Source organism: Ictidomys tridecemlineatus, chromosome 4, assembly GCF_052094955.1.
Source record: "Ictidomys tridecemlineatus isolate mIctTri1 chromosome 4, mIctTri1.hap1, whole genome shotgun sequence".
Taxonomy (NCBI): Eukaryota; Metazoa; Chordata; class Mammalia; order Rodentia; family Sciuridae; genus Ictidomys; species Ictidomys tridecemlineatus.
The window spans coordinates 187,053,737-187,077,900 of NC_135480.1; the positions used below are offsets into that span (position 1 = coordinate 187,053,737).

Below are 24,164 nucleotides of genomic sequence, written 5' to 3' on the forward strand. Positions count from 1 at the left end.
TTGCTTAGTCAGTTAACACACATCCCTGCAGATGTCGTGACAAATTAGATGTGTTTGGCATTATCCTCAAGGTGCTATCAAATCTGGCCATCAGAAAGTGTGAAGGAGAAAAGGCAGAGAAAGAGGTGGGTCATGTGGGAGATGATGTGGATGTCCTGGATAGGGGACAGGAGCTCAGTGCTGAAGGCCGAGGGTGTCCCCAGTTGGGTGGGGCAGGCAGGGATCCTCAGGGCAGAGGGCATGGGCTGCACAAGGTAAAGAGGCCCCTGGTGTTGCAAGGGAACAGAAGACACCTAGATACGACCACCCAGGAGGGGCAAGCTGGTCTGGGGTGGGCATTGGGGAGGCGGTGCTCTGAGCATCTGAGGGGCACCACGGGAAAACATAGGATCAGTGTGAACCAAGGCAGGTCTGGCTGAAAGCTTGTTCCTGCCTGAGCTAGTCTGGGGAAGACTTGGGGCCAGCAGGAAGTCCCTGCTATTTCTGGGAGGGGGATGCAAAGGCTGTGACAGCAGGCAGGGGCCCTGGGGACACAGGACAGATAGACTCGAGTCATAAAGGTGGTCAGTGGTGGTGGCCCATGGTGAGTAGGTGTGGGAAGGGATGCACCAGACTCCTGCTTGGGTGACCAGTGCCAAGTGTCTGGGATGGGGGCTGGGGGGATGGGCCATGCATGTGCCTGCACGTGTGCATTTGTAGGGTGGTGAAAAACCATTTGTGAGGACACTCAGGTAGGCATGTCTTTGTCCCAGTGTTCAGGACAAAACCTGACCGAGAGGTTCCCAGGCAGAATCCTCCTGCCCCTGTGCATGTCACCAGGCACAGTGTGGTTAACGGGTAACGAGCGCGTGGGAGCCCACAGAACTCTATGCTGCTCTAAACCTCTTCCTGACACGTCACGGCATTCTCGACAATCCCGGTCTCTATTGTTACTTAGATCAGCAGAACAACTTGCCTCTGGTGCGGAAGATGAGGGCAATGGGATCAGAGTCACCAACCACACAGAACACCCACGACAGGCCCGGTGCAGCTCATTCTGAACCCTCCAAACAACCCAGGAGACAGGCATTGCCACTCCTTTCTAGTGACAAGGAAACCGAGGCTTTGAGTCCTGTCCACGTGTACCCCATTAAATGATGGTTCCAGAAGCCAAATGCCTCCACTGACCCCAAAGCCTGTGCCTTAAGTGATTGGCAAATGGGAAGAAAACTTATCCATATTATTCACACGTAGATGGAAAAATGGATCTCTCCCCCAAAGAGATGTCTTCTGGAAGGAAAACGAGGGAAAGTGACTTCCAGATGAAACCCTCTAGGAGGAAGCCCGAGCCTCAAGGGGGAGAACAACGAAAACCACTCTGCACAGAATGGAAGAAAGGAGAAATGAAAGCGAGCCAAGGCGAGAGTCGACCTGACCCCCAGGAGATGGAGGTCGTGGCTCTGCACCCCCAGATACAGAGGCAGCACGGGGGGTGGGTGGGGGGGGCTGCCAGCCAGTGCACACCTGCCTGAGTCCTACTCTACTGAATGCACAGCAGGGGAGAAAAGAAGTAGGAGCTGATGGAAATTTCACCTTCTGGAAAAAGAGGGGCAAAGCTGCTCTCCTGGAAGGACCAACTCCTGATGCAGAAGAACTGGGGGGTGTGACGAGGAGTCGGGGACAGTAGGACAAAGGGCTCGGGTCACCCAAAGGTTTGTAACAGGAGACGGGAAACACACCCTGGAGTTTGGAAGAACAGGTTTCAAACAATTGATCACCAAGAGAGTAATTTCCCAGGCTAGAGGTGCTGAGGGAACGCCAGGCCTCACGGGAGACCCTCACGGGAGACCCGGGAAAGAGCCGGGAGCAGAATAGGTTCAGATGGCAGAAAGGGCTCAGAAACAAAGAAACGTGCAGGTCAGAGACCTCAGATGAGCTCGGGTTCAGAGCAGCCACCCACAACAGAGGGGACAGGAGGGCAGGAACAAAGGAGCAGGAGGGGCAGGACCTGGCAGAGTAGACAGAGGAGGGTGAGGCTTCTGGGAGGGCACAAAGGGACTGGCAGAGAAGGGAAGGAAGGGGCTGCCATCCAGGGCAGATCACCTGTCACTGCCCGTTCCGCCTTTTCTCCAAGGAGAAGAATGACTGTCTAGCTGGGAAGGGCACAGTGGACTTTCAAGGGGAAAGAGAAGTCCGACAGACAAGAGGCCGGGGACAGCAAAAATATCAGAATGGCCCATATTAGAGTCTGCCAAGCGCAGGACGCCTCCCACCTTACGAGACTGGGCCTGCGTCAGTCACACACAGCTACATGCGGAGACGTGCTTTCTCACACGGTATTTCTGATTCTGCCATAAAGTCAGACTCAATCCTTGTTCAAAACCACTTTAACATCACCTAATACTTTAATTCTATTTTTATACTAACTGAGAGAGCGCCTCAGATTCAGAGCTGAGGAAGGCAAGATTATTTAGAATTGGGGGGGGTCTTCATATTTTTACACATACCTTTTATTTATGGCAAGTGATATGGACCAGCAGACTCCCCTTTAAGAAATATCTTAAGAAATATTAAAGTAGAAGAAAGTCAATTCGAAGAAAATGATAAATAATATCACAATATGGTCCTCATAATAGTCATTAATGTGGCACCGAAATTACTACTACTGCCAGCTAAGATTTATAGAATATTTTCTGCGTGCCAAGCACTCTTACAAGAAGCTACTCATATTAGCTTTCAGTTCCTCCATAATCCTACAAGATTGTGGTTACTCCTATTTTACACAGTTATAAGCCACACAGGAGCTTATAACTCAAACGCAGAGCGAGAATTTAAACTCAAAAAGTATGGTTTTAGGGCTTCCTTACCCACTACACGACAGAACCAGCAAGCTACAGGCACTTTAGAAAAACAGAGGGGACGGTACTGTGAGCTGGCTGGAGTTACCTATATTCAAAAGGGTCCAACTAATTTCTTATTAAGAACAAAAACAGGAGAAGTGTTGAGCTTTTCCTTGGTGAGCCCTTATTTTTTCAGAGCCCCGGCTTGGGGTGCCTTTCTAACCCATGGCTGGACATCTGGCTTTGGACTTTGCCTTCTCGCCCCCTCCGGGCGGTGGGGGTGATGGGCCAGGAGGGCCAGGGGTTGGGCCAGGTTCGGAGCGGTGGGGGATTCCCTCATGCCCTCCGCCCTATGAGTTCTGTGGAGGGATGGCGTACTGTGGACTGCAGGTTGGAATGGGCCTGATCCCCCACAGTGGCCTGGAGACGTCTCAGGGATCGATGTGGGAGCTGGGATGGAAGGCAACTCTGAGGAGGCCTCCCCCGAGCCTTGCATTGCTCACCCTGCTGTTGTGAAAGTGGAGAAGGAGAAGGTGGATCAAAACCATGAGGAGTCCCAAGATATCCAAGCTTTGCAGAAAGAACTCGAGGAATTTGCCAAACTGCTGAGTACAACCTGGGATGTACTCAGGCCGATGTGGGGCTCTCCCTGGGGGTTCTCTTTGGGAAGGTGTTCAGCCAAACAATCATCTGCTGCTTTGAGGCTCTGCAGCTCAGTTTCAAGAACATGTGCAAGCTGCAGCCCCTGCTGCAGAAGTGGGTGGAGGAAGCAGACAACAATGAGAACCTTCAGGAGATATGCAAAGCAGAGACCCTCCTGCAAGCCCGGAAGAGAAAGCGAACAAGTATGGAGAACCCAGTGAGAGGCAACCTGGAGAACATGTTCCTGCAGTGCCCAAAACCCACACTGCAGCAGATCAGCCACATTGCTGAACAGCTAGGGCTTGAGAAGGACGTGGTCCAAGTGTGGTTCTGTAACCGGCGCCAGAAGGGCAAACAATCAAGCATTGATTATTCCCAACAAGAAGATTTTGAGGCTGCAGCTTCTCCTTTCTCAGGGGGACCTGTATCCTTTCCTCTGGCCCCAGGGCCCCTCAGGTTACAGAAGCCCTCACTTCACCACACTCTACCACCTAGTTCCTTTTCCTGAGGGGGAAGCCTTTCCCTCTGTCTCTGTCACCACTCTGGGCTCTCCCATGCATTCAAACTGAGGTACCTGCCTTTCCCAGGTACTTTCCCTTTCCAGAGGAGTGATAGAGAGAACCTGGAGTCCGGACCAGGGCTTTGGGGATTAAGTTCTTCATTCACTAAGGAAGGAATCGGAAGCTCAAAGGGTGGGGTGAGGAGTTGGGGAACTGGTTGGAGGGAAGGTGAAGTTCAATCATGCTCTTGATTTTAATCCCCACATCACTCATACTTTGTTCCTAAATAAAGAAGCCTGGGACACAGTAGATAAAAACAACAACAACAAAAGAGAACAAAAACACAACCAGTGTGACTCGACGTCATGTACACCCAGAAGAATGAGAAGTTATACCCCATTTATGTATGATGTGTCAACGTGCATTCTACTGCCATGTATACTTAATTAGAATAAATCTTAAAAAATTACAACTGAAACAAAAATAGATAAAAATGAGATTTCCAGACAAAAAGACGAAGTGATGCCACAGAGCTGGCCTCAGACAGTCTCTCATGGTAACTGGGTACAGGAGAAGCAAAAATGGGAGGGGACAAGAGCAGGGCTGCCAGGATTAACAACTGCTCCCCAAAGTGCGTCCTCAGTGCCTCTGGAGAACAGTATTCCAGAGGACGTTTCCACTGTTTCTTGACTGTACGATTTTTCATCATTGACTTAGGGATGAGAGATTCTTACTAACTCTGTGATCAACAAGAGCTAAGAATAATAACTAAGGCAAAGAAATAAGGATGCCCCCCAAACCAGATCTGAAGACTAAATACCCAACATTTTCTGGACACTGAAACATGCAGTTCTCTAAGCTAATAATATTGCATTGTCACTAACCCTCCAAGGTGGGCACGATTACTATCTCCATCGTACATTCAGCAGAAGGCGAGGGTCTGAGAGGTTAAGTATTACTTCCTCAAAAGGAACCTTGTTTTCATCCTAGTCTGGCTCCAGTGTGCTGGATGAAGGTTCCCAGAGCTAAGGGCCTAAGTGCTGAAGAGGAAAAAGAGGCTCAATGGCAATCACAAGATAAAGTCCACACAATCTTTGCTGACTGTGGTTTAATGGAAGCCCAGGGTTATTTTCAGATATTGAAAAAGTTGATACAGAAAAGAAGGGGAACTTATTTTGTGTCTTCCATGTAGCAGAACCAAATGGGATGAAGGTTAAAAGAGATACCTTCATTGTGAGGGGGAATTTTTAAAAAGCAGAGCTGAACGTCAACAGGATGGATCCTGGAAGTGTGCTAGCCGAGGCAGGGAGCAGTTTATCTAGGACCACATACGTAAAAGCCCTCTGCAATCCATGGGGCTCCGTGGAATTAGTAGAAATTCTTTCGTTTCAGGCGAGAAAGTAGACTTATCTCTTGAAGAATAGTAGCTTTATCAATTGCTAGGTATTCTCAATTTCAACATGGATTATTTTGGCTTTCTGAACGACACTGGGGAGGGAATCAGTGGGAGGAAGTGGCACAGAGATCATTCAAAGCAGGGGGCTCAAAAGTAATTTCTAGGGCTGGGGTTGTGGCTCAGCAGTAGAGCGCTCACCTAGCATGTGCGAGGCCCTGGGTTTGATCCTCAGCATCACATAAAAATAAATAGATATTAGAAAAAAAGTAATTTCTATTTGATTTTGGAATGTGTTTCTGAATATTTCATAAAGAACACATCCAGATGTATCTACAAGTTAAGGAAGCATGATAGGAGTATCCTTTATATACTGACTTCTGTTACAGGATCATAGAACTGTTTCTATGGAAAAATGGTAGAATAATATAATTTCTCTTTCTATTTACAGCCACCGTTTACCTGGTACACATTGCCCTTTCAGAACCAGCACTTGTCCCAGCCAATACAGGGGTTCTGAGAAGGTAGGGTAAGGCAAGAGGAACTGTCTTCTGGTTTAATATACTGAATCCATGCTGGGAGTGGGCAGGAGTGGGGCTGAGCTTCCCATCCTTGGGGGTGTCCATTCGTTGGAACCACAGAGATCTATGGGGCATGAAGGGGCTAGACCAGGAGGCCACTTCCAACCCAAGATTTATGCTCCATACAACATGATGCGACACTGCACACTTCTGAATTGGAAACTGATCTACTTACCCGCCCTCGCTCTGTGAGAGTTGTCAACATGACTATTAGAGATAACTTCTGATCCCAGACGACTTGCCAAAATTGTGCACAGGTATGTGGCAGGGGTCCCTGAGTGGCAATGTACTTGTTCACAAGGTTAGCAGCAGGAATTTCCATCTAGCAAGAGATTGGTAAGGGATTATAATCTGTTACTTCCACAAGGTGGACAGGGTTCTGCATTTTAAACTCTTCTACTTGCTGATATCACATCAAACCATTATTATCAATCCACAGTGAATAAGAAAAATCAAAGAAAGTTATCACTAAAAATCCTTGAAAAAGATTTGATGATAACGCCATCATTAATATCTTTAAGATTAAAGTGGATGACACTCTGTTGGCAAAACCCAGAAATGTCCCTTCAACATGGAGTTTAAGTGACTTTCATTGCTTTCTATTAAATATAACTACTATCCATTATCTTCATTTTAAGCAGGACACATCGATCCTCACCAAGTTTTCCCATGAAGGAATTTCTATCAGAATTATTTCATTTAATTGTTTTTCAAATAGCTTTAATTAGGCTACCCTTTATGTGCCATGAAATTAAGAGCAGGAAATATTTATTTTTATTCAAAGCAGACAAGAGTTTGGTGGCATTAGTAATACAGGTTAATACTGCCAACTCTTGTCACACTTTGCTTTCTGCATGACTTCCAACGATAATGTCATTAAGTTGGTCCATCTTTTTTTTTTTTTTTAGTTGTAGATGGACACAATACCTTTATTTTATTTACTTATTTTTTATATGGTGCTGAGGATCGAACCCAGGGCCTCACACGTGCTAGGCGAGTGCTCTACCACTGAGCCACAGCCCCAGCCCAAGTTGGTCCATCTTGACCAACATTTTCCCATGCTGCTCCTTTTTCATTTTGCTCTCTGCGCTGAGTCTTCTCTATGCAATAACACTCAGAGCCCTCTGCGCTTTGGACTGGCAACTTCATTCATTCACACTTAGGTTGGGAAGGTAAATGAAGGATCCCAATTCATGACTGGGTTAGTGCTTGGGCTCACGGCTTCCTTGACCCTTGATAAAACAAAGAGACTGGATTCTGTGGGGTGGCCATACATTTCTGATTCTCTGTTCTTAAGACATCAAGAATGTTGAAGTGAGGGCTTATGAATTCCATAGATGCTTTGGAATAAATATTATCAATGATCAGACAAATTTTATTAGGACAGTTCTTTTTTTTAAAATATTTATGTTTTAGTTGTAGGTGGACACAATATCTTTATTTCACTTTTTTTTTTTTTTTTTTAATGTGGTGCTGAGAATCGAACCCAGTCCCTCAATGGCAAGCACTCTACCTCTGAGCCACAACCCCAGCTCCAGGACAGTTCTTGATCACTTCTATAACCTGAGACTTAGTCTGAAAAGTCATGTTTGTTTAGGTCAGGGTTTGGCAGATGATGGCTTGAGGGTCAAATCTGCTGGCCACAAGCTAAGAGTAGTTTTCAACATTTTTAAATGGTAGCATCTTAAAGGCAAAGACCCAATTCTGACTCTGTATAGAAAAAGTGTGCTGACAATGGATTTAGATGGAGAAACTGAAGTTCAGAGAGACCAGGTAAATTGCCCAAAATGCACTTTCAGAATAAAAATGAATGCTTTCCCCAAAACATGTGTACCTTTTCCTTTTCCTCTTTTGGGTCTTAGGTACAGAAGAAGTATTGTTTTTCTTATATTTAGGCAGGATGACACTAATAATGTGGGGAAAACCACATAAAGTAACAAACATACCGCCAGCAAAACCAAATACCCAAGTAAGCAGCAAATACAGAGGTGTGTGGACAATGGAATTAGAAACACTGAAGGCCTCCTGCCCTTATCTCAGTTTTGCGGCTTTTCAAATTATTCAGTCTCTCTGAACCTTAGTTTTCTCCTCTGTAAAACTGAGACCCCTCTGCCTTCCCTCACATGGCTGCTGAGCTGAAATGAGGCCATGAACAGGAGAGCACTGTCAACTGCCAAGCACCCCGCAGGCCACCCCCATCCTTGTTAGAGTGATGAACGCGCTGTATCTTACCACCCGGCTTCCTAACTTACATTCACATAACTTGCATTAATATAATCTTCATTTCCCTGCAATAATACCCGGGTGGTGTCATCTGTGGGAGAGAAAAATTTACCCATTATTCTGAGTGTTATTTTTATCATCCCAAGTAAACAAGAGTTCAGTTCCCAGCCCCATCTGCAGCTCTTGCCTCATTAGCATAAACACTATTCCCCAACTGTTCAGAGTCTGAAATGGCTGCAATAAAGACGGTGGTGTTTACAGACACACTGAAAATCGCTCCAGAATACCAGACAATCTGTTTCAAAAAGGGAAACATTATCTCAGTGTAGGGGGGGGAAGGAGGCATTCATGGCGGATACTCACAAGGCAGCACATCTTTATATCGGTTTTTGTCCAAATTTTGAGGCAGCTTTGCAAATGTGATGGCCAAACCTGGCTTCTTTCGGTAGAGTTGCTAAATGACAAAGAGAGGCCAAAAAGAAAAAAAAAAAAAATCACTGTGAAAAAAGAGCTAAGGAAAGTAGGATGTGAAAATATACTTTAACCATACATGGCTCCAAAATCTTAACATTTTAAAGTGATTATATGTTGTTAACATATTAAGGGAAAAAAATCTTCCCAATAAGAAATTCTACAGTTCTAGGAGAAACTGACTAAATCCTTTACTAATGTTTTACATTTGAGGATCTTTGGCAGGGGGAAGTCATAGGGGGGATCTGAGTCACAGATAATGGGTCCTGATAAGTAAAACTTTTTTTTTTTTCTTGGCAATTTGACACATGCTAAAAGCAAGTAGTGATGGTGGTGGGATGGGGGGGGGGAATTTTGACTCAAAATTAATAAAAATCACCTGAATTAGTTTTGAGCCCCATTTCCCTCCAACTCAATGTGTGAACCACATCTTTTGCTTAATGACGAAATTTTAGACATGTAATCACTACCAAAAATTTAAAATAAATTGTGTCTCTACAAGCACATATCAAATAGGTTGATATAGTGCATGACATGATTTCCCCACAGCCCTCTGGGAGTTACTACAATTATTCTTATTTTGCAAGTGACACAGAGGATAGATGCTTTGCCCAAGATAACAAATGAGAGGATGCACACATCTGTTGCCAATACTTATGTTTTCTTTTCTATACAGCAGTTTCCCCCACTTGAACAACCAAAGTTAAGCCCTTTGTACTACGGGGCTCCCCAAGAAAACAATTTTTTCAATGTTGGAAGTGTTAATTTTTCTGTTTTTTTTTTTTAATTAAATTTGGGATATTCAGGCTGGTCTAAAGAAAAAAATCTTAACAGTAATTTCACAACTCTGAGATGATCTTTTCATTTATCTTCTCCAGATTATTGTTTTCTGCTCATATATGTACATGAACATACCTAAGTATGCAATGTAAACACATACAATATATATACACTACATTTTTAAAGACAAAAAATACCGATATTTTTCATACTATATTCAATGGAAACCAAGCGTCTTAAAGGAAGGCAGTAGGTATTTCTCAAAAAAGTTGCAAAGTCAAAGATTTACCTGATGTTCTATGAATCTCCACAAGACAGGTCTTCCCACATGAGTTTAATTTTGATCAGCTAAGTATTTCTCAGGCTAATTTAGACATGAAGGACTTAGCATCCCACTGGATGGGAGGGGGGAGTTCTGGGAAACACTGCCTTAATTTTAAAGCCTGTCCCCTTATTTACTAGGTAGTATCCATTTCTTCATGTCATTAGATATTTTCTATAAAGGTGAAACTTAATAATCTATTTTACTATGTTTATTTTTGCAAGCTGTATTGTTTAGCAAACTGGCTTCTCTTGGTCTGCTTTGCTCTTATTAAACTACACAGAATTTATTAGAAAAGAATTAACATGGAGACCTGGGGTCATAAGAATAGCTATATTTTATATATTTACTGACTATTTTGAATTTCTGAATTCTACAAGAGCTTGGCTACTGATCTGATCACCTGTATGGTTTCAGTTCGTAACAATCAAGTAGCTGCTGAATTACTCCTTAAACATCTGCAGGCTTCAAAGGACTCTGTGAGTTCATTCTAGAAATAAAGTCATGATTTATTGGAGGTTTTAGTTTGACTCTGGCAGAAGGGGGACATCTGAGTGGGTCAAATTTATCTAAGTGGCGTTTTGGTTCTAACTGATTAAATGTATGAAGGGAAATCCAATTATGTGAATGCAACCAGTAAATCTAACCTGGAGGTAAAAAGATATATACCTTCTATGTAATAAAGATATACATGCAGTCACCTTGAGAAGGTCTGGCAGACAAACAGATCTAGTAAAATGCTTTAATTATATGATTTAAATGTATCTCAGTAGTAGGACTATAGAACACTAAAAATTTTAAAGACGTACTATGGCACAGAAACATTTTAAAATGTGTATGCTCTGGGATTTATCCAACAAGAATTCATAAAGATTCCTGTCAGAGAAGTTTACCTGCAGCAGAATATTTATTCATGGAAAACCAGAAAACGGTAACAACCGGAATATTCCCCAAGAAGGGGAAGTTCTGACTTAAGTTACAGTACAGCCAGACCATAAAATTCTGTACAAAAAATAAAAAGCTAAAAGTCCAGATTTGGAAGAACATCCCTTTATCTACTTTTAAATGAAAATTGCATATTAAAAAAAAAAAAAAACAGACACGATGGTGATTCTAAATAGAAGCACACACAGAGTGTATACGGGGTGTATAACACACAATCCTGTGTGTGTGCACTTGTATATGTGTGGGTACCATATATGAGCATGAACACAGGAACAGGTATGGATGGATGCACACCAAATTGTTATCTACAACTTATAACAAAGAAGACACTGAATGGGATGGGAGTTGGGAGACTTTTTTACGTGGGCTATTTCTGGATGATGATAATGAGAATGATTATTTTTTAAACTCATGACTGGAGTGAGGGCGAAAAAAAGACAACAAATCTATTTATAAAATACAAAATTTTCCTGGAAAGCTGGGTGAGCAAATCAAAAGTCAAGACTTCTTTGGGTTTAGGAAGTCCAAAAAAGCCCATTGTCTTTACATCTGCTCTGTAAAGTTTGGCGCTGAACAGGACTGACGCCATTCAGGGGAACAGGACTCAAGTGCATAGTCTCAGGCGTGTGAAAAGGTGGCTTTCAAGGTCCTTTAATGCACCCGACTCTTCTCTGCCCGTGGGCTGCTGGGTCAGCTGGGTGTAAGAACTTGCTCTGAGACCGGGCTGATAAGAGTGGAGTGGTGGGACGTGCTGGGAACACAGGATGTCAGGGACGGAGCAGTGACTAAGGCGTTAGGACACTGGCCAGAATTTGAGACAAGACTCTGGAAAAACAGCATTTGTTTCCATTATTCCCAGGCTGCAGGTGTGTAAGGCAGACAAGATCTCCCAGTTATAGATCCCCTAAATTCTGTCCTCTTAAAATGGGAGCAGCCAGGGGTTGGGAGGCGGGGTCATGGGGACAAGCACTTATGAAATCACTTGGTTTTATGAATAATTTTTTTTTTTTTTTGGTACCAGGGATTGAATCCAGGGGTGCTTCACACACTGAGTCACATCACCAGCCCTTTTTTATTTTTGAGACAGGATCTCACTAAATTTCTTAGGGCCTTGCTAAATTGCTAAGGTTGGCCTCAAACTAGCAATCCTTTTGCCTCAGACTCCCGAGTCGCTGGGATTACAGGTGTGCACCACCCATGCCCTGCTGAAAATATGAATTTTTATGACCTAAAATGCATATTCTCATCCTATCAGAGTGTAGTTCTAAGAAGCTCTGAAACTAAGGGTAAATTATGAAAATCTCGGGCCGAGAGGGGTTGCTAAGGAACAGCAGTATTTAAACTGCAATATCAACATCTCCAGCTCTGGCCTCTGAAGACAAACAGCTGAGCAGAGGACCTGGCGCTGTCTGGCGCGGCACCGGCGGGGTGGACCGGAAGGCCTGCTTTGGAGTTTAGACATCTCTGCTTTGCGCGCGGTTTCCAACATCAGAGAGAGGCCTCAGGGGCTCCCATCCCTTAGCTCCTCTCACTGGGCCAAAGCCGTGAGATCTAGTCGCACCCTGGACAAGGGCTGCAGACACGACCAGCTCCAACAGGGACTGCGGCAGGGTGGGACCCGGCAAGCAGAGGACACCTCCACCAACCCCAGGACACAGCGGGCTTCTCGCTGGATTCTGGAAGGCTGAGAACTGGAGAAGGGGGAGGCAGGAGAACAAAGGGAGGGGACCTCGGGGACCTCGGACAGGGGAAGCACAAGCAGCAAGAACAGTCCCTTTCATGCCCCACAAGAGCCAGAGCCAGCTTCAGCCATGACTGGGACTCCCCGTGACTGTGCTCTGAATCAACTACACCGTTTTCTCTGCAGGAAGCCTGCTGGTTCTGTTCACCGTCATGAGCCCCGAGGTCAGCACTGTGCCTGGCACACAGGAGGTGCTGGGCAGCGGGAAGGGAGCATGGGATCTGTGGCGTTAAAGGGCAAACCACGTGAACAAAGCTGACAAGAGATGGCAGTTGTGGCTTTCTTGGACGTGGTGCTGTGGAACAGAGCTCAGGGCACTCACCTTTCACAAAGGCCCCAGGAGGTGTTTTCCTGGTGCCACTGGATGGACGAGCTAACAACTCACTACTCCCAGGGAGCCTGTCCACACTGGGGACATCCCCTTTCTTCATATGGACCCAGCCAGAGGACCTGGCAAGAACCAACCTGTTCCATCCTACAGAGAAGAAAACCTGATCTTGGCTGAACAAAATACAGCATTCGAGGCCAGTCACAGATGCTGCCCAACTGCCCAGTGTCACAATGAGGGACGGACAGCTCTGGGGGTTGGGTGGAGCTGGGACACGCCTGTCAGTGGTGAACTGCTGCCACCAGGGGACTAGAGCTGTTTGTTTGTAGGTAGGTAAGTGTTTGAGCCAGCGTCTCACTCTGCTGCCCAGGCTCGTCTCGAACACTGGGGTCCTCCTGAGTGGCTGGGACAACAGGTGTGCACCCCCATACCCAGGTGGATTTTTTAACATCAATTATCATTCTGGCTCTATCTCTGACTAGGTATGTGACACCAGATGACCTCTTTGCCTCTCCCTCTCCTGATTCTGATCCTGGGCTTGTGGCTGAGTGGTAGAGTACGTCCGTCCCAGCTCTCGCACACACTAAAGAATAAAATAAATAAAAAGTCCTAATAACTCTGGCCGTCACCTGTTTCACAGAACTGCTGTGAGAACTGGAACAGCATATGTGAAATACACGTGGTAGATCCCAGATACTCCAGAATGTTGATTATTATTAAGTGTGATTTTGTTACAGCTGGGACCAAATGCTTTCTGGAACACATATGTAATTGTTTACTGAAAGCCACGGGAGGGACGAGGGAATTCCCTCAATTAAAAAAAAAAGAAGAAGAAGAAGAAAGCAAGCTTCAGAACAAGCTTCCAGAAAGCCAGTGCTCCTGGAGGGACTCTGCCTGCTGCCCCGGGCAGGTGCTTTGTGTCACGGAGTGGGTGAGGAGGACACCTGCCCATGGACCCTGCCAGTGATCAGCCCCACTTCCTGCTTCTGGGCACAGAGCACATGTCCCCATCAGTCAAGCTGCCTGTCTGCCCATGGCACTGGAGGAAGAGTAATGGGGACATGGCCATGTTGTCTGGGCACAACAGGCAGGACTTGCAGGGTTCCAAGCTCAGAGCCCTATGACCACTTCTTGTGCAGACTGGGCATGCTCTTGGAGCCTCTCTTTGATTACAAATAATAATAGCTGCTGTTACTTTTAAAAAAACTTTTTAATTAAAAAATATTTTTAATTATAGTTGGACATAATACTTTTATTTTACTTATTTATTTTTATGAGATGCTGAGGATCAAACCCAGCGCCTGGCACGAGCTAGGCGAGCACTCTACCGCTGAGCTACACCCCCAGCCCCTGTGGTTAGTTTTTATGGTGTCCTGATCACGCACCAAGCAATGAATTAAGTATTTATCTCATCTACTCCTTACAATTCAGCCCTCAAAGGGCCAAAGCATCTTTTAATTTCCAACAGCTACAGAACAAGCTCTAGAGCTGGCTGCCTGGGCTTAAGTCGGGCTCTGCCTCTTACAGGGGGCCCTTTATTGGAGACTCTGTCTCTTCTCTATATGATGGGGATAATGGCTGGATCCACACAGAGCTGACACCTTCACAGCCTGTGGCACTGGGTAAGTGCCCACTAAGTGCTCCCTTTCGTACTAGTTTCCTGTTTGATCTAGTGTCCTCTGAACCAAACTGCTCTAGCAGCTGCGGAGGACATCTGCATGTGATGCTTCAGTGACCCGAGGGCTCCTTGGGAGGCCAGGAGGGACGATGGTAGAGGCAGGGCTCTCACCACAGAGCGGATCTGCTTTTAACTGCTTGGTATTTTGGAATTCTGCAAAAGAGCTTATTTAAAAAGAAGGATTTCCTACTTAATATCTAGAAAATTTACAGACGAAATGAAAAAAACATATGTCCAGGCTAAAATTTAACCCTCTTATGGATGTATGTGTTTTCTGTTTCCTTCTTCTGCTACTTTCTTACTCTCCACGAGTAGACCAGGATGGGCGGCAGGGGGCAAGGTCCTGATAGGTTTCCACCCTCTTCTCTCCACATCAGCTCGTGCATCAGAACCTCAGCTGACCTTGTTAAAGCACCAGTATCTGGTAGCTGTGGACAGTGCCCTAGTTTAACAAGCTCCCCAGGTGACTCCCATACAGGTGGTCAGAGGTCACCCTTTGAGAAACACTAGGGGGTGGCAAGGCGTTTTAAAACTTCTTTAAAAAGTTGATGAACACTTTTCAGGGTCCATCGAATGGAGACGCCCATATGGGAAATACATCAAAGCAGAGGCTGGGCGTGGAGGAGGCCTTAGGAAGCTGGGGCAGGCCCAGCCATGGCACCGCATCAGCCAGAACAGCTCTCCCGGGTCCAGGGCTCTCCCTCGTCTGGGGCCAGCCAAGATTCCTGGTACTTCCTTATGCCACCTGACCTCTGTGGCCTTCAGCTGAGCAGAACCTCCTGAATTCCTTCCCCTTCTCACTTAGTCCCATCCATCCCTTATTAATCCCACATCTTACCCCAGGGACCACCTGGAACCTTCTCTTGCAGCTGCCCTGGTATGAATTATTTGTGTAATAAAATCTTACCCTACCTTGGCCTTCAGCTGTTTCTGACTCATGCTACATCTCAACCCCAAACACACCAAAATTAGATGGTGAATCCGTTGCAGCCAGAAACCCCCTTCTTCCCTCATTATGACCCAGATCTAGCGTTAGGCCCTTGGGAAGTACCTGCCACTGGCTGAATGGGTGATCGACTCCATGGTGCCTCTTCCCTCCCCTCCTTCCCCAGTATTAAAACAAGAAGGATAAAACTGAGATCACCAGCAACTGGGTTGCGAGTTCTTCCTTGTTTTATCTACTTTAGAGAGTATTTATGTTACTGTTCTCTTATCCAAATTTCATTTCCACAAGATAGGAACTTATTTTTTTGTTTTATGTTACCTGTCAAGGTAGCTAATTAAAAGTTTAAAATTCCCTATTGAATTTTTAGGGATCAGTTATCTTTGCCTTCTGGGCTATGGGTTTTGCTCTCTGCTGCTGCTCAACCTGTTTTGCTGTGGTGTATTTTTATGTTCTATGCCCTGCACCACCGGGAGACAGACCTTCCTCTCAGAGCTGTGGCTTTGCGTCTTTGTTTGATATTCATGTTCCTCCTGCTTTCTTGAACCCCTCTGCAGTCACACGCACTGGCCAAACTTCCTACTTTTGCTTCTGTGACTTTTTAATAAACACCATCTGTGTGCCTGAATCCATCTGAGATGCTCGTCCTTAATTTATGAACCCAGACTCCGCGTGCTGTTGACCAGGCTCTGGTTTCTCGCTGGCCTATTTTGCGTTCCTTTGTGTTCCTTCTACTCTCTCAGTGCGTGAGCTAATCTGCTTTCTTCTACCTTTAAGTAAATTTGGAAGATGGATGCACCCGAATTTCGATCCCTTAATGGACATCTTTGGTTTGGTAAAAGGCCTCGGTGGGTGCCTTTGTCGGCAGCCTCACTCCTGGTACCACGGACTGCGCCTCCTGGGGAAGATGGGGTCTGGCTTTGGTTTCTGTGGTTGAGATAGTGGGGAGCGGGAGAGGCTGTGTCCTCATGGGAAGACGCTAAGTGCTCGGATGCCCAGGGCGGCTGGGCTGGGGGTGAGAGAGCTGGCCCCACTGCCCCCTGCTTCCTTCCACTGTGGAGTCTGAGCTTTTGTGCTGGTAGTTAATCAGCTCAGAGTCCTTCCTCCCCAGTTGCTGACCCGTCCCTCCAGGTCTACCGAATGCTATCAGAAGAGGGCGAGACTGAATTCAGCCATGGCTGAGGTCCTCACGGGCCTGCTGGACCTCATTGCTGTGCTGCTCCACCCCTAGGAGATGGCCCATGGCTGTGGCCTGTGGCAATTCTGCCGTTTGAGGTTTGTGAACCACAGTCATCGACTGCAGAACCGAGGGCTTGTGTCTTGCCTCGCCGGGAGCCGCTCAGGGGCAGCAGGGTGGCCTCGCAGGTGCGTGGCGTGGCCTGGGCAGCCTCTTACCTCAAACTGGATCAGCACCGTCCCGCTTTCCAGGCCTTTTTTTAGCAGTTCCATGGATCCCTCCAAAGTGTCCCCACCCTCCGGACACATGGGGAAAATGGTTTCTGGGAAAAGCTGGTTCAGTTCATCTTCAGATTTGATCTCGGTGAATGAGTGGACAGCTGGAAGAACAAGACAGAGGCGTCCGGCACTTGGCTACTGGTTTCCCCTCCAAGGAGGACCCTGCAGCAGCTGGGCACAGGTGTTCAAATGTCTTACTGAGTGGATCAGCACGTGGTGACCACCTCCACCGAGACCTCTTTTCCAGGTGAATGACCCAGTATGTGTCACTCACGTCAACAACATCTGATCTCTGGTTAGTTTTAAACGACTGCGTTTAGTACTCGAGGGCTTTTTGCCAAAGGTAAGGAAAGGAGGAAGAATGTTCTTAGGGCAAATTTTCTCATTTGTTCTCTGACCTTGTTGTTTTCCCACCATCCCCGTACTTCTCCCTTCTTGGGTCCTTTTTCATTTATTTCCCTTAAATGCCATTTCCCCAGGCTCTGGGGTTGGGGGAGGGTCCCAAGTTCGCGCTCAACAGCCCAGTCTCTACGTGGGAAGCTCCCAAGGAACATCTTCTGTGCTTTTTAGTCCAGCTTCCTTAGGCCCACATTCTCCTTTCTTGACAAACTCAGCAGGGGAAGAAATACTTCTACTTTTTTACAGACCTGCCTGTATCTATGTCTATATCTACTTTCTCTCCTTCTCCCAGGCTGGAGACTTTGGGATCATTTCTGAATTTTCCCTTTTCACTCAGAAAGGTAAGTCACTCCCTCAAAAGCCTTCAGTGGCTCCCTACTGCCTTCACGATCACAGGAAAGGGGAGGAGAACTAAACACTCGAGTTTCCCCACAAAGTGGAACTGAATCCTCACAATTCTGAATGTGCTGTTGTTCGTCCCGTTTCACAGACAAGGAAATGGGGCTCCTGGGATGGGGCGAATCATTCGGGTAGGGCATGGGAAATCGGTCCGTGTCTGTCTGACTCTATCGTGGACCATAGCTTGGCTCTTCTTGCACGATGTGATTTTGACCCTATCTACAGCTTCCTGTGCCAAAGTTGACTGGTCACTTTTTCTTTAATATAAATACTGGGGATTGAACCCAGAGGCTCTTCACCACTGTGCTATATCCCTAGCTCCTTTTACTTATTTTTGAGTCGGGGTATTGCTACATGGCCCAGGCTGGCACGAAACTTGTGATCCTCTGGCCTCAGCCTCCTGAGGACCCGAGATTCTAGGGGAACATTATGTGCCTGGCTCAGTTCATATTTTTTTTACTTAAATGCTTATGTTAGAAATAAGCTTAACATTACCATTACTGGAAATCCGGCAGCCCTTGCTCCTTAGCTCTGACAGTCTCTATTCACTGGTTTTCCTCACCTCAAGAGGCACCAGCCAGGGGCCAGTGGAGGAGGCCTCCTGTGCCCACCGGGGACACCCAGGTCTATGTGTTGGAGGCTCCACCCACTGATTCCTCAGACTCCTGTCATCATGTGGCCTTATCAGTCACGTGGCAGAGGGGAAACTTCTTCACCTGTGATATGATTTCCCTGTTTTCTACTTGGGGTGACAATTCCCACGTCACACGGGAGTCGTGAGAGTGGAGGAGGATACAATGGGAAGCCACTGACCCAGGGCGAGGTCCTCGCCTGACATGACCCAGACACCAGCTACTGTCCTGTGGACCCCCACTGTGTGCCCGTCAGGCTGCAGAGGGGATCAGAGGTCTCCTACGGCCTCCCAGGGAGGTGGGTTCATGCTGGCTCTGGGCTGGGAGTTCTGCTGGGAGCAGAGAGTGGCAGGGTGGAGCTGCCCAGCAGGCGTGAGCCAGGGCAGAGCCGAGTGGCTGGGGTTCCGCAGTCACACCTTCATCTTCACCAGTGTTGAAGGCTGTCGGGGGACTCACGGGTCTTGGCTTGTAATTCAGAACAACAATGGTAACTCCTTGGAGGCCCTCAAGAGATGACACTTGCCAGGCAGTGGGCAAGACCCTGTCTCTAAATATAATACAAAATAGGGCTGGGGGTGTGGCAGAGGGCCCCGAGTTCATTCCCTGGTACCACCCCAAAAAAGAGATGACACTCAATAGAGGCCTTCCTTCAAACACCTTCCACAGCCCAGACAGCACCCAGGGTGAGCATCCTTAATCTTCACAAGCACCCTTGCGGAGGGCACTGTCAAGTCCTCAAGTCACTCTCGGGGAACACAAGTGCAGGCTGGGGCTGTAACTTGCTCAAGGTCCCTAAAGCTCAACCAGGAGGTGGAGTCAGGAATCTCCAGGGACATTTGGCTCCACCCCTCTAGCCTCAGGGCCGGCCCAGCAGACCTGAGCAAGTACCAGTGAAATCCAAGGGACCCTCCGCAGGACCAGGCAGATGAGAGCCTGATGGGGGCTGAGCTGTTCCTGAGCTGGAGGAATCCAGGACTGCAGCCTGGAGTAAAGTGGTGTTGGGGCTGCCTCTCTTCAGAGCACCAGCCTGGAGGGGTCAGGCTCTGGGGAGGAAGATCTTCACCTTTTCCCAGGGAGAAACGAGACACTCTCATTGCTCTGGGAAAATTCTCGATTTTCAGACGCTGGCTACACACCCCGTGTTTTCCAACCACAGAATGGGCTGGACAGTGTCCCCGCGGCTCCTCCCCCCGCAGGCACTGTTACCTTTCCTCCTGATCACCAGGGCCAGCTCCCTCGAGTGGGACTCCCGGCTGGCTTTGATGAACATCACCACCTGGTCATGGGTGTGCTCGGAGATGTCCCGGCCATTGATCAACACGATCTGATCCCCTTCGTTCAGCTTGGGAATGCAGGTGTCCGCCTGCATGGAGGAAAGCGAGCGTCCGTTACCATGACACCTCCCTCCAGGGGCCGCAGGCTCCCTGGTCCTGGACACCTGAGACTGCCACCACGTCACTGTCTCGTTTTACCCACTGGTACGGGCACAGGGAGGTGGCCGTGGGATTTTACAGAAGTGCTTCTCAGAGTGTGAGCTAGGAAGCAGTTCAGGATAAGGCCCGAGGTGCTGTTAGAAAAGGAGCCGGCAGCTGGAAGTGAGGGCGCAGCTGTGGCTTGCAGAGGGAAGGCCCTCGTCAGCACCACACCAGGGGCAGGAGCCGCTGCGGGGCGATGTGATGAGTGTAAGAGCCCAGGAATCCCCAGAAACCACGAAGAGCAACACCAGTACAGCGACAGGCTTGGGGACAGACTGCTCAAGAGTTAAAACCTGTGGTGGGCCCCTTCTTAGAAGAGATTCTGATGTTCTACCACTTTAAAAAAGCAAACCATCACCAGGCAGCTTCGGAGCGTGACGGACCCCTGAGTCTACTTGTGGGCATCCGTCCACTGTGCCTGTGTCTGAGCATCGTGTTGTGCTGCGTGCCCTCCGCATACACAAGCACAGCAACTAGAAAGAAAAAACGCCAGAGATGTGGAGGGCTGGGGTGGTGCTGGTGGGGAGACGGTGGGAAGGGGCTCAAGGTCTGTGATCCTGCTCAAAGCGAGCACAACGGCAGACTCTGCCTCAGCGTCCCCCCTCCACAGTACTTCTCAAAATTGAATATGCACACAGATCACCCAAACGCGGACTCTGGTTCTTCAGGCCTGGGCTGGGGCCAGAGGCTCTGCTGTCTGATGAGGCCCCAGGTGACACGGGTGCCGAGCCTCCAGGGCCCACCGAGCAGCAGGGTTTTAGCAAACCCGAGTCCCGCTCCCTCCGTCTGCCTGGGGGGACTTACACCCCACTGCCGCAAAAAGAAATGGGACAGGCAGAGACCCGACAGGTGTTGGGGAAGCAAATGTGGAGACTGCACGGGGACACGTCTACTTACAGGTGACTCGGGGTTGATCCTTGAGACCACAAGAGGCATCTTCTGATCCACTCCACCCTGTCAAGGTGTCAACATGAAATGACACTGAGTAGTTCACAGTGACAAACAGTAGACACCAATGAAGCCAGGCTTCTGGCCCGTGGGGGCCTCAGACCTGGACCTGTTCTGCTCGCAGCCTGCGGCACCCCTCTCAGACCTAGGGAACACCCTGCTGGCTTCTCTGCGGAGGGGACATCAGAACTGTTCAGAGGAGTCCCGACACCCCCCTGGTGATGAGGTGAAGAGGGTACCAGCTCCCTGTCAGCAGCGCTGCACCCCAGGAGGGCCCCACGAGCGGACAGAAATGGGAGCTCTCAGGGCGGGCAGGTGAGGCCTCAGGAAGGGGCATACGTCGTGTGGGCAGGGCCACTGGGTGCTGAGAAAGATGTGCACGAGGGCAGCCGCGGACGGCTGGCAAAGACCAGCTGCCCTCACGGGCTCCAGGGCAGGGGGTGGCAGCTGGTAGGTTGGTGGTTGGAGGGCCTGGGAGCCAACATTTCAGACTTCATGGGAAAGAGGCTCTGCAGCAACTGCTGAACTCTGTGCCACATCCCAATCTGCAAAGGGACGGGCCAGGCTGTTCCCACCACACTACAGAACAGATGGGATCCAGCCTACGGGCCACCATGTGCAGACTGCTCCGAGGCGCCCAGAGGATGGGACAGGCCCTGCACCCTGGAGAGCCGTTTTCTCTTATCAGCTTTAGCGATGCTGTGGGATTCTCTTCATAAGCCCTTTGAGGGGGTAGATCTGCTTGCCAACCAAGTGCCTCCATGTCTCTGAGCCTTAGTATCTGTCTGTGAGGTAGGTTTAAAAATATTGTCTTCACCGCTTATTTTAAGAGCTCAATAAGGTGATATAAATCTAGTGTGCAGCAAGTGTTGGGCACAGAGGAGGTAGCAGCAGCCTCGGTCACACTAAACACTCCCCATCTGGAGGGCTGAGCCAGTTTCCCTATGCAGCTTAGCTATGCAGCACATGTTTAATGGGAATTAAAATTCACCTCAAGTGGTTTCCTAGCATAAACCTACCAAATAAATACACATGACATACCTTAAGATTAAATCCAAATTTTCCATCTTCATCCGGTGTGATACGGACCAAGACTAAGTAGCTGTCACCATTATCATTCTAGAAAACATGGGAAAGTGATCGTTTACATTATTGCCCTTCCAGTGGCCTGTTCACAAGGGGTAGGTCACTTAGACGTGGCGGGACCTGGGCTGGCTCACCTTGTCACAGTAGTACTGGCTGGCGTCCTCGGTGGACCCTCCCTTGGTCACCCTGTTGTAGTCCTCCAAAAACTGCTGGTCGACCCCATCAGGTGAGCAGGAGCCTGGAGCATTTGAAGATGGAGACACAGAACTGGATGACTTCTGGGTCCGGCAGCTTTGTGCTGGATTGCTCTCAGATAGGCTCCTTCATCGTAGGGGAGGAGGAGATATTTTAATACCTGGATTAATGTTATTAATGCAAACATCACCAACTTGTTTGGGGACCAGTGTCATGGATCTCTGGAACCTTTGAGCTGCAAAGGTCCTCTGCGGGGGTCTGGCCCATGCAGAGTCCTCCGGCCACGCCTGCCCTGGTCTGGCCTATACACAGCACATTAAGTTTGGGGGCAGAGGGACAGGAGGGCAAGTTGGATGCATGAGCTGCTAAAGACTGGGTTTCTCTTCCATTTAGAAGGCTGCTGGGCAAAATGTGTCCAGCTACTCTGGTGATTTAACTTTTTTTTTTTTTTGAGATGGGGTCTTGCTATGGTGTCCAGGCTGGCCTTGAAGTCCTGGACTTGAGCAGTCCTCCTGCCTCGGCCTTCCAGGTGCTGGGAATACAAGTGTGCAGCACTGTGCCTGGCTCTAGGGTTCAGTACTGATCCAGATTCTGCCAGGCCAGGCCGTGCAAATGCACATGTCCCCGTATCCTCTGAAGGACACTCTCCTTCCACCTCATTCCTGCCGACAGCTCTGCTCCATGGGATCCCGGCCACCCAAAGGAAGCGGGGTGACGGCTGCACGTTGAGGACAACTAGCACTCCTAGTTTATGTCTGACATCCACGGGCTGCCCTCACTGAGCTCCTGTTTTGCCTTTCTGTATTTAACGTGGGTTCTCCTGTACCTGCCGCTCACTATCCAATATGGCAGCCTCTGTCACACATGGTCCTTCTATTTAAATAACTTAAGATGAAAAGTCAGTTCCTCAGTTGTGCTGGCAACGTTTCAAATACTCAATTGGCTAGACGTGGTCGGTGCCTTCCAAGCTGGAGGGCAGCCACAGAACTTTTCTCACATCACAGAGGTTCTGTGAGACAGTGCAGTCTTGGACAATTACAGATGCTTAGAACTGACCAGGCCTCTGTGGTCATCTGCTCCAACTCCACCTCACAGAGGAAGATGCCAAGGTCCGGAGAGGCTGAGTAACTTCCTTAGGGTCACACAGCTTTCCCCTCACACTCATTCTGATGGTCCTGAGTGTTCCCTTCGGCTTTGCATGATGCCAAGTCTGCTCTTAAGACTCCTGTTTCTAACCTCACAGGACCACAGATCAACCACCCCTGCCATCAGTGTATGGGACAGGACGCTCAGTGTCTGTACTGCCCACCCTGGTCTATGGACCTCACACAGGTGTCTCACAAGGCCCAGGAGTATGGCTTCTCCTCACATCCTACAGACTCTGCTGCACCCCAGTCTCACCCAGGGAGAGGTGAATGGAGAAGGCTGAACCACCAATGGCGAAGACGGCGGGCGGGCGGCCCCACCTTCACTAACCCTTTCCTTCGAGGCCTTGTCCGGGGGCTTTTCATTAATACCATCTTCTCTCTTTCCTCAAGTTCTGATTAGCATTTTCTTGTTTGTTTGCGGTGGTGGAGATGAAGCCCAGCGCCTCGGGCCTGCCAGGCAAGTGCGTGCTTGCTCTAGCACTGAGCCATACCCCTGGCCCAAATCAGCTTACGTTAAACGGAAAATCTGTACCTATTCACACAGAATAATTCGCAATCTCCATTTATTGAAGAAAATATTCAGCGACAGACCAATGCTGAAACAGGAGGGGAAAGATCTGGCTTGTGGTTTTCCTGCTGCTGGCAGGAAAAGGGTGTTGGGGCGGGAAGGCGTTTCAGGAGAGGGTGTTGGGAGCTTAAGTTGTATGCTGGGTGTGTTTTCACACTGACAGTGAGACTCTGATTCACTTAAAAATAAGATTCCAAAATTTGCCCCCAACTAGGGCAACATGGCTGTTTTACTGGTCTTTTTGTTGATTTATGTTTTTGCAGTGCTGGGGGCTGAACCCAGGGTATCACCCAGCCTGGCAAGGCTCCACCCCGGCCACACACCCCGCCTGTTTTACTGCTTACAAGAGCACCACCCGATGGCAGGAAGGGCAACTGCAGAAGCCAAAGGCGTAGGAGATGCTATTTCCAGTTCCAGCGATGCACTTGAACCTTTAATGGGAAGAAGCTGCTGATATCGTGCGCATACTTCAAATGTCTGCAGGAGTCCAGGG

The 24,164-nt window shown here is 48.3% G+C and overlaps 1 protein-coding gene and 1 pseudogene across 4 annotated transcripts in view; one reads left to right on the forward strand and one right to left on the reverse strand.

The window, feature by feature from the left end:
- The window catches only part of Ptpn3 (protein tyrosine phosphatase non-receptor type 3), a 109,085-nt gene that overhangs the window by 9,294 nt on the left and 75,627 nt on the right, over positions 1–24,164 (reverse strand). For all 4 annotated transcript variants that reach the window (XM_078047933.1, XM_078047931.1, XM_078047930.1 and 1 more), the window contains 8 exons: positions 21,895–22,081; positions 21,716–21,793; positions 20,624–20,680; positions 19,458–19,614; positions 16,762–16,922; positions 8,522–8,612; positions 8,188–8,249; positions 6,111–6,257 (listed from right to left, as the gene is read on the reverse strand). In XM_078047933.1, the coding sequence (XP_077904059.1) occupies positions 6,111–6,257; positions 8,188–8,249; positions 8,522–8,612; positions 16,762–16,922; positions 19,458–19,614; positions 20,624–20,680; positions 21,716–21,793; positions 21,895–22,081 (940 nt within the window). The remainder of the gene's footprint in view (positions 1–6,110; positions 6,258–8,187; positions 8,250–8,521; positions 8,613–16,761; positions 16,923–19,457; positions 19,615–20,623; positions 20,681–21,715; positions 21,794–21,894; positions 22,082–24,164) is intronic.
- Positions 3,045–4,045, forward strand: LOC101972216 (POU domain, class 5, transcription factor 1 pseudogene; annotated as a pseudogene).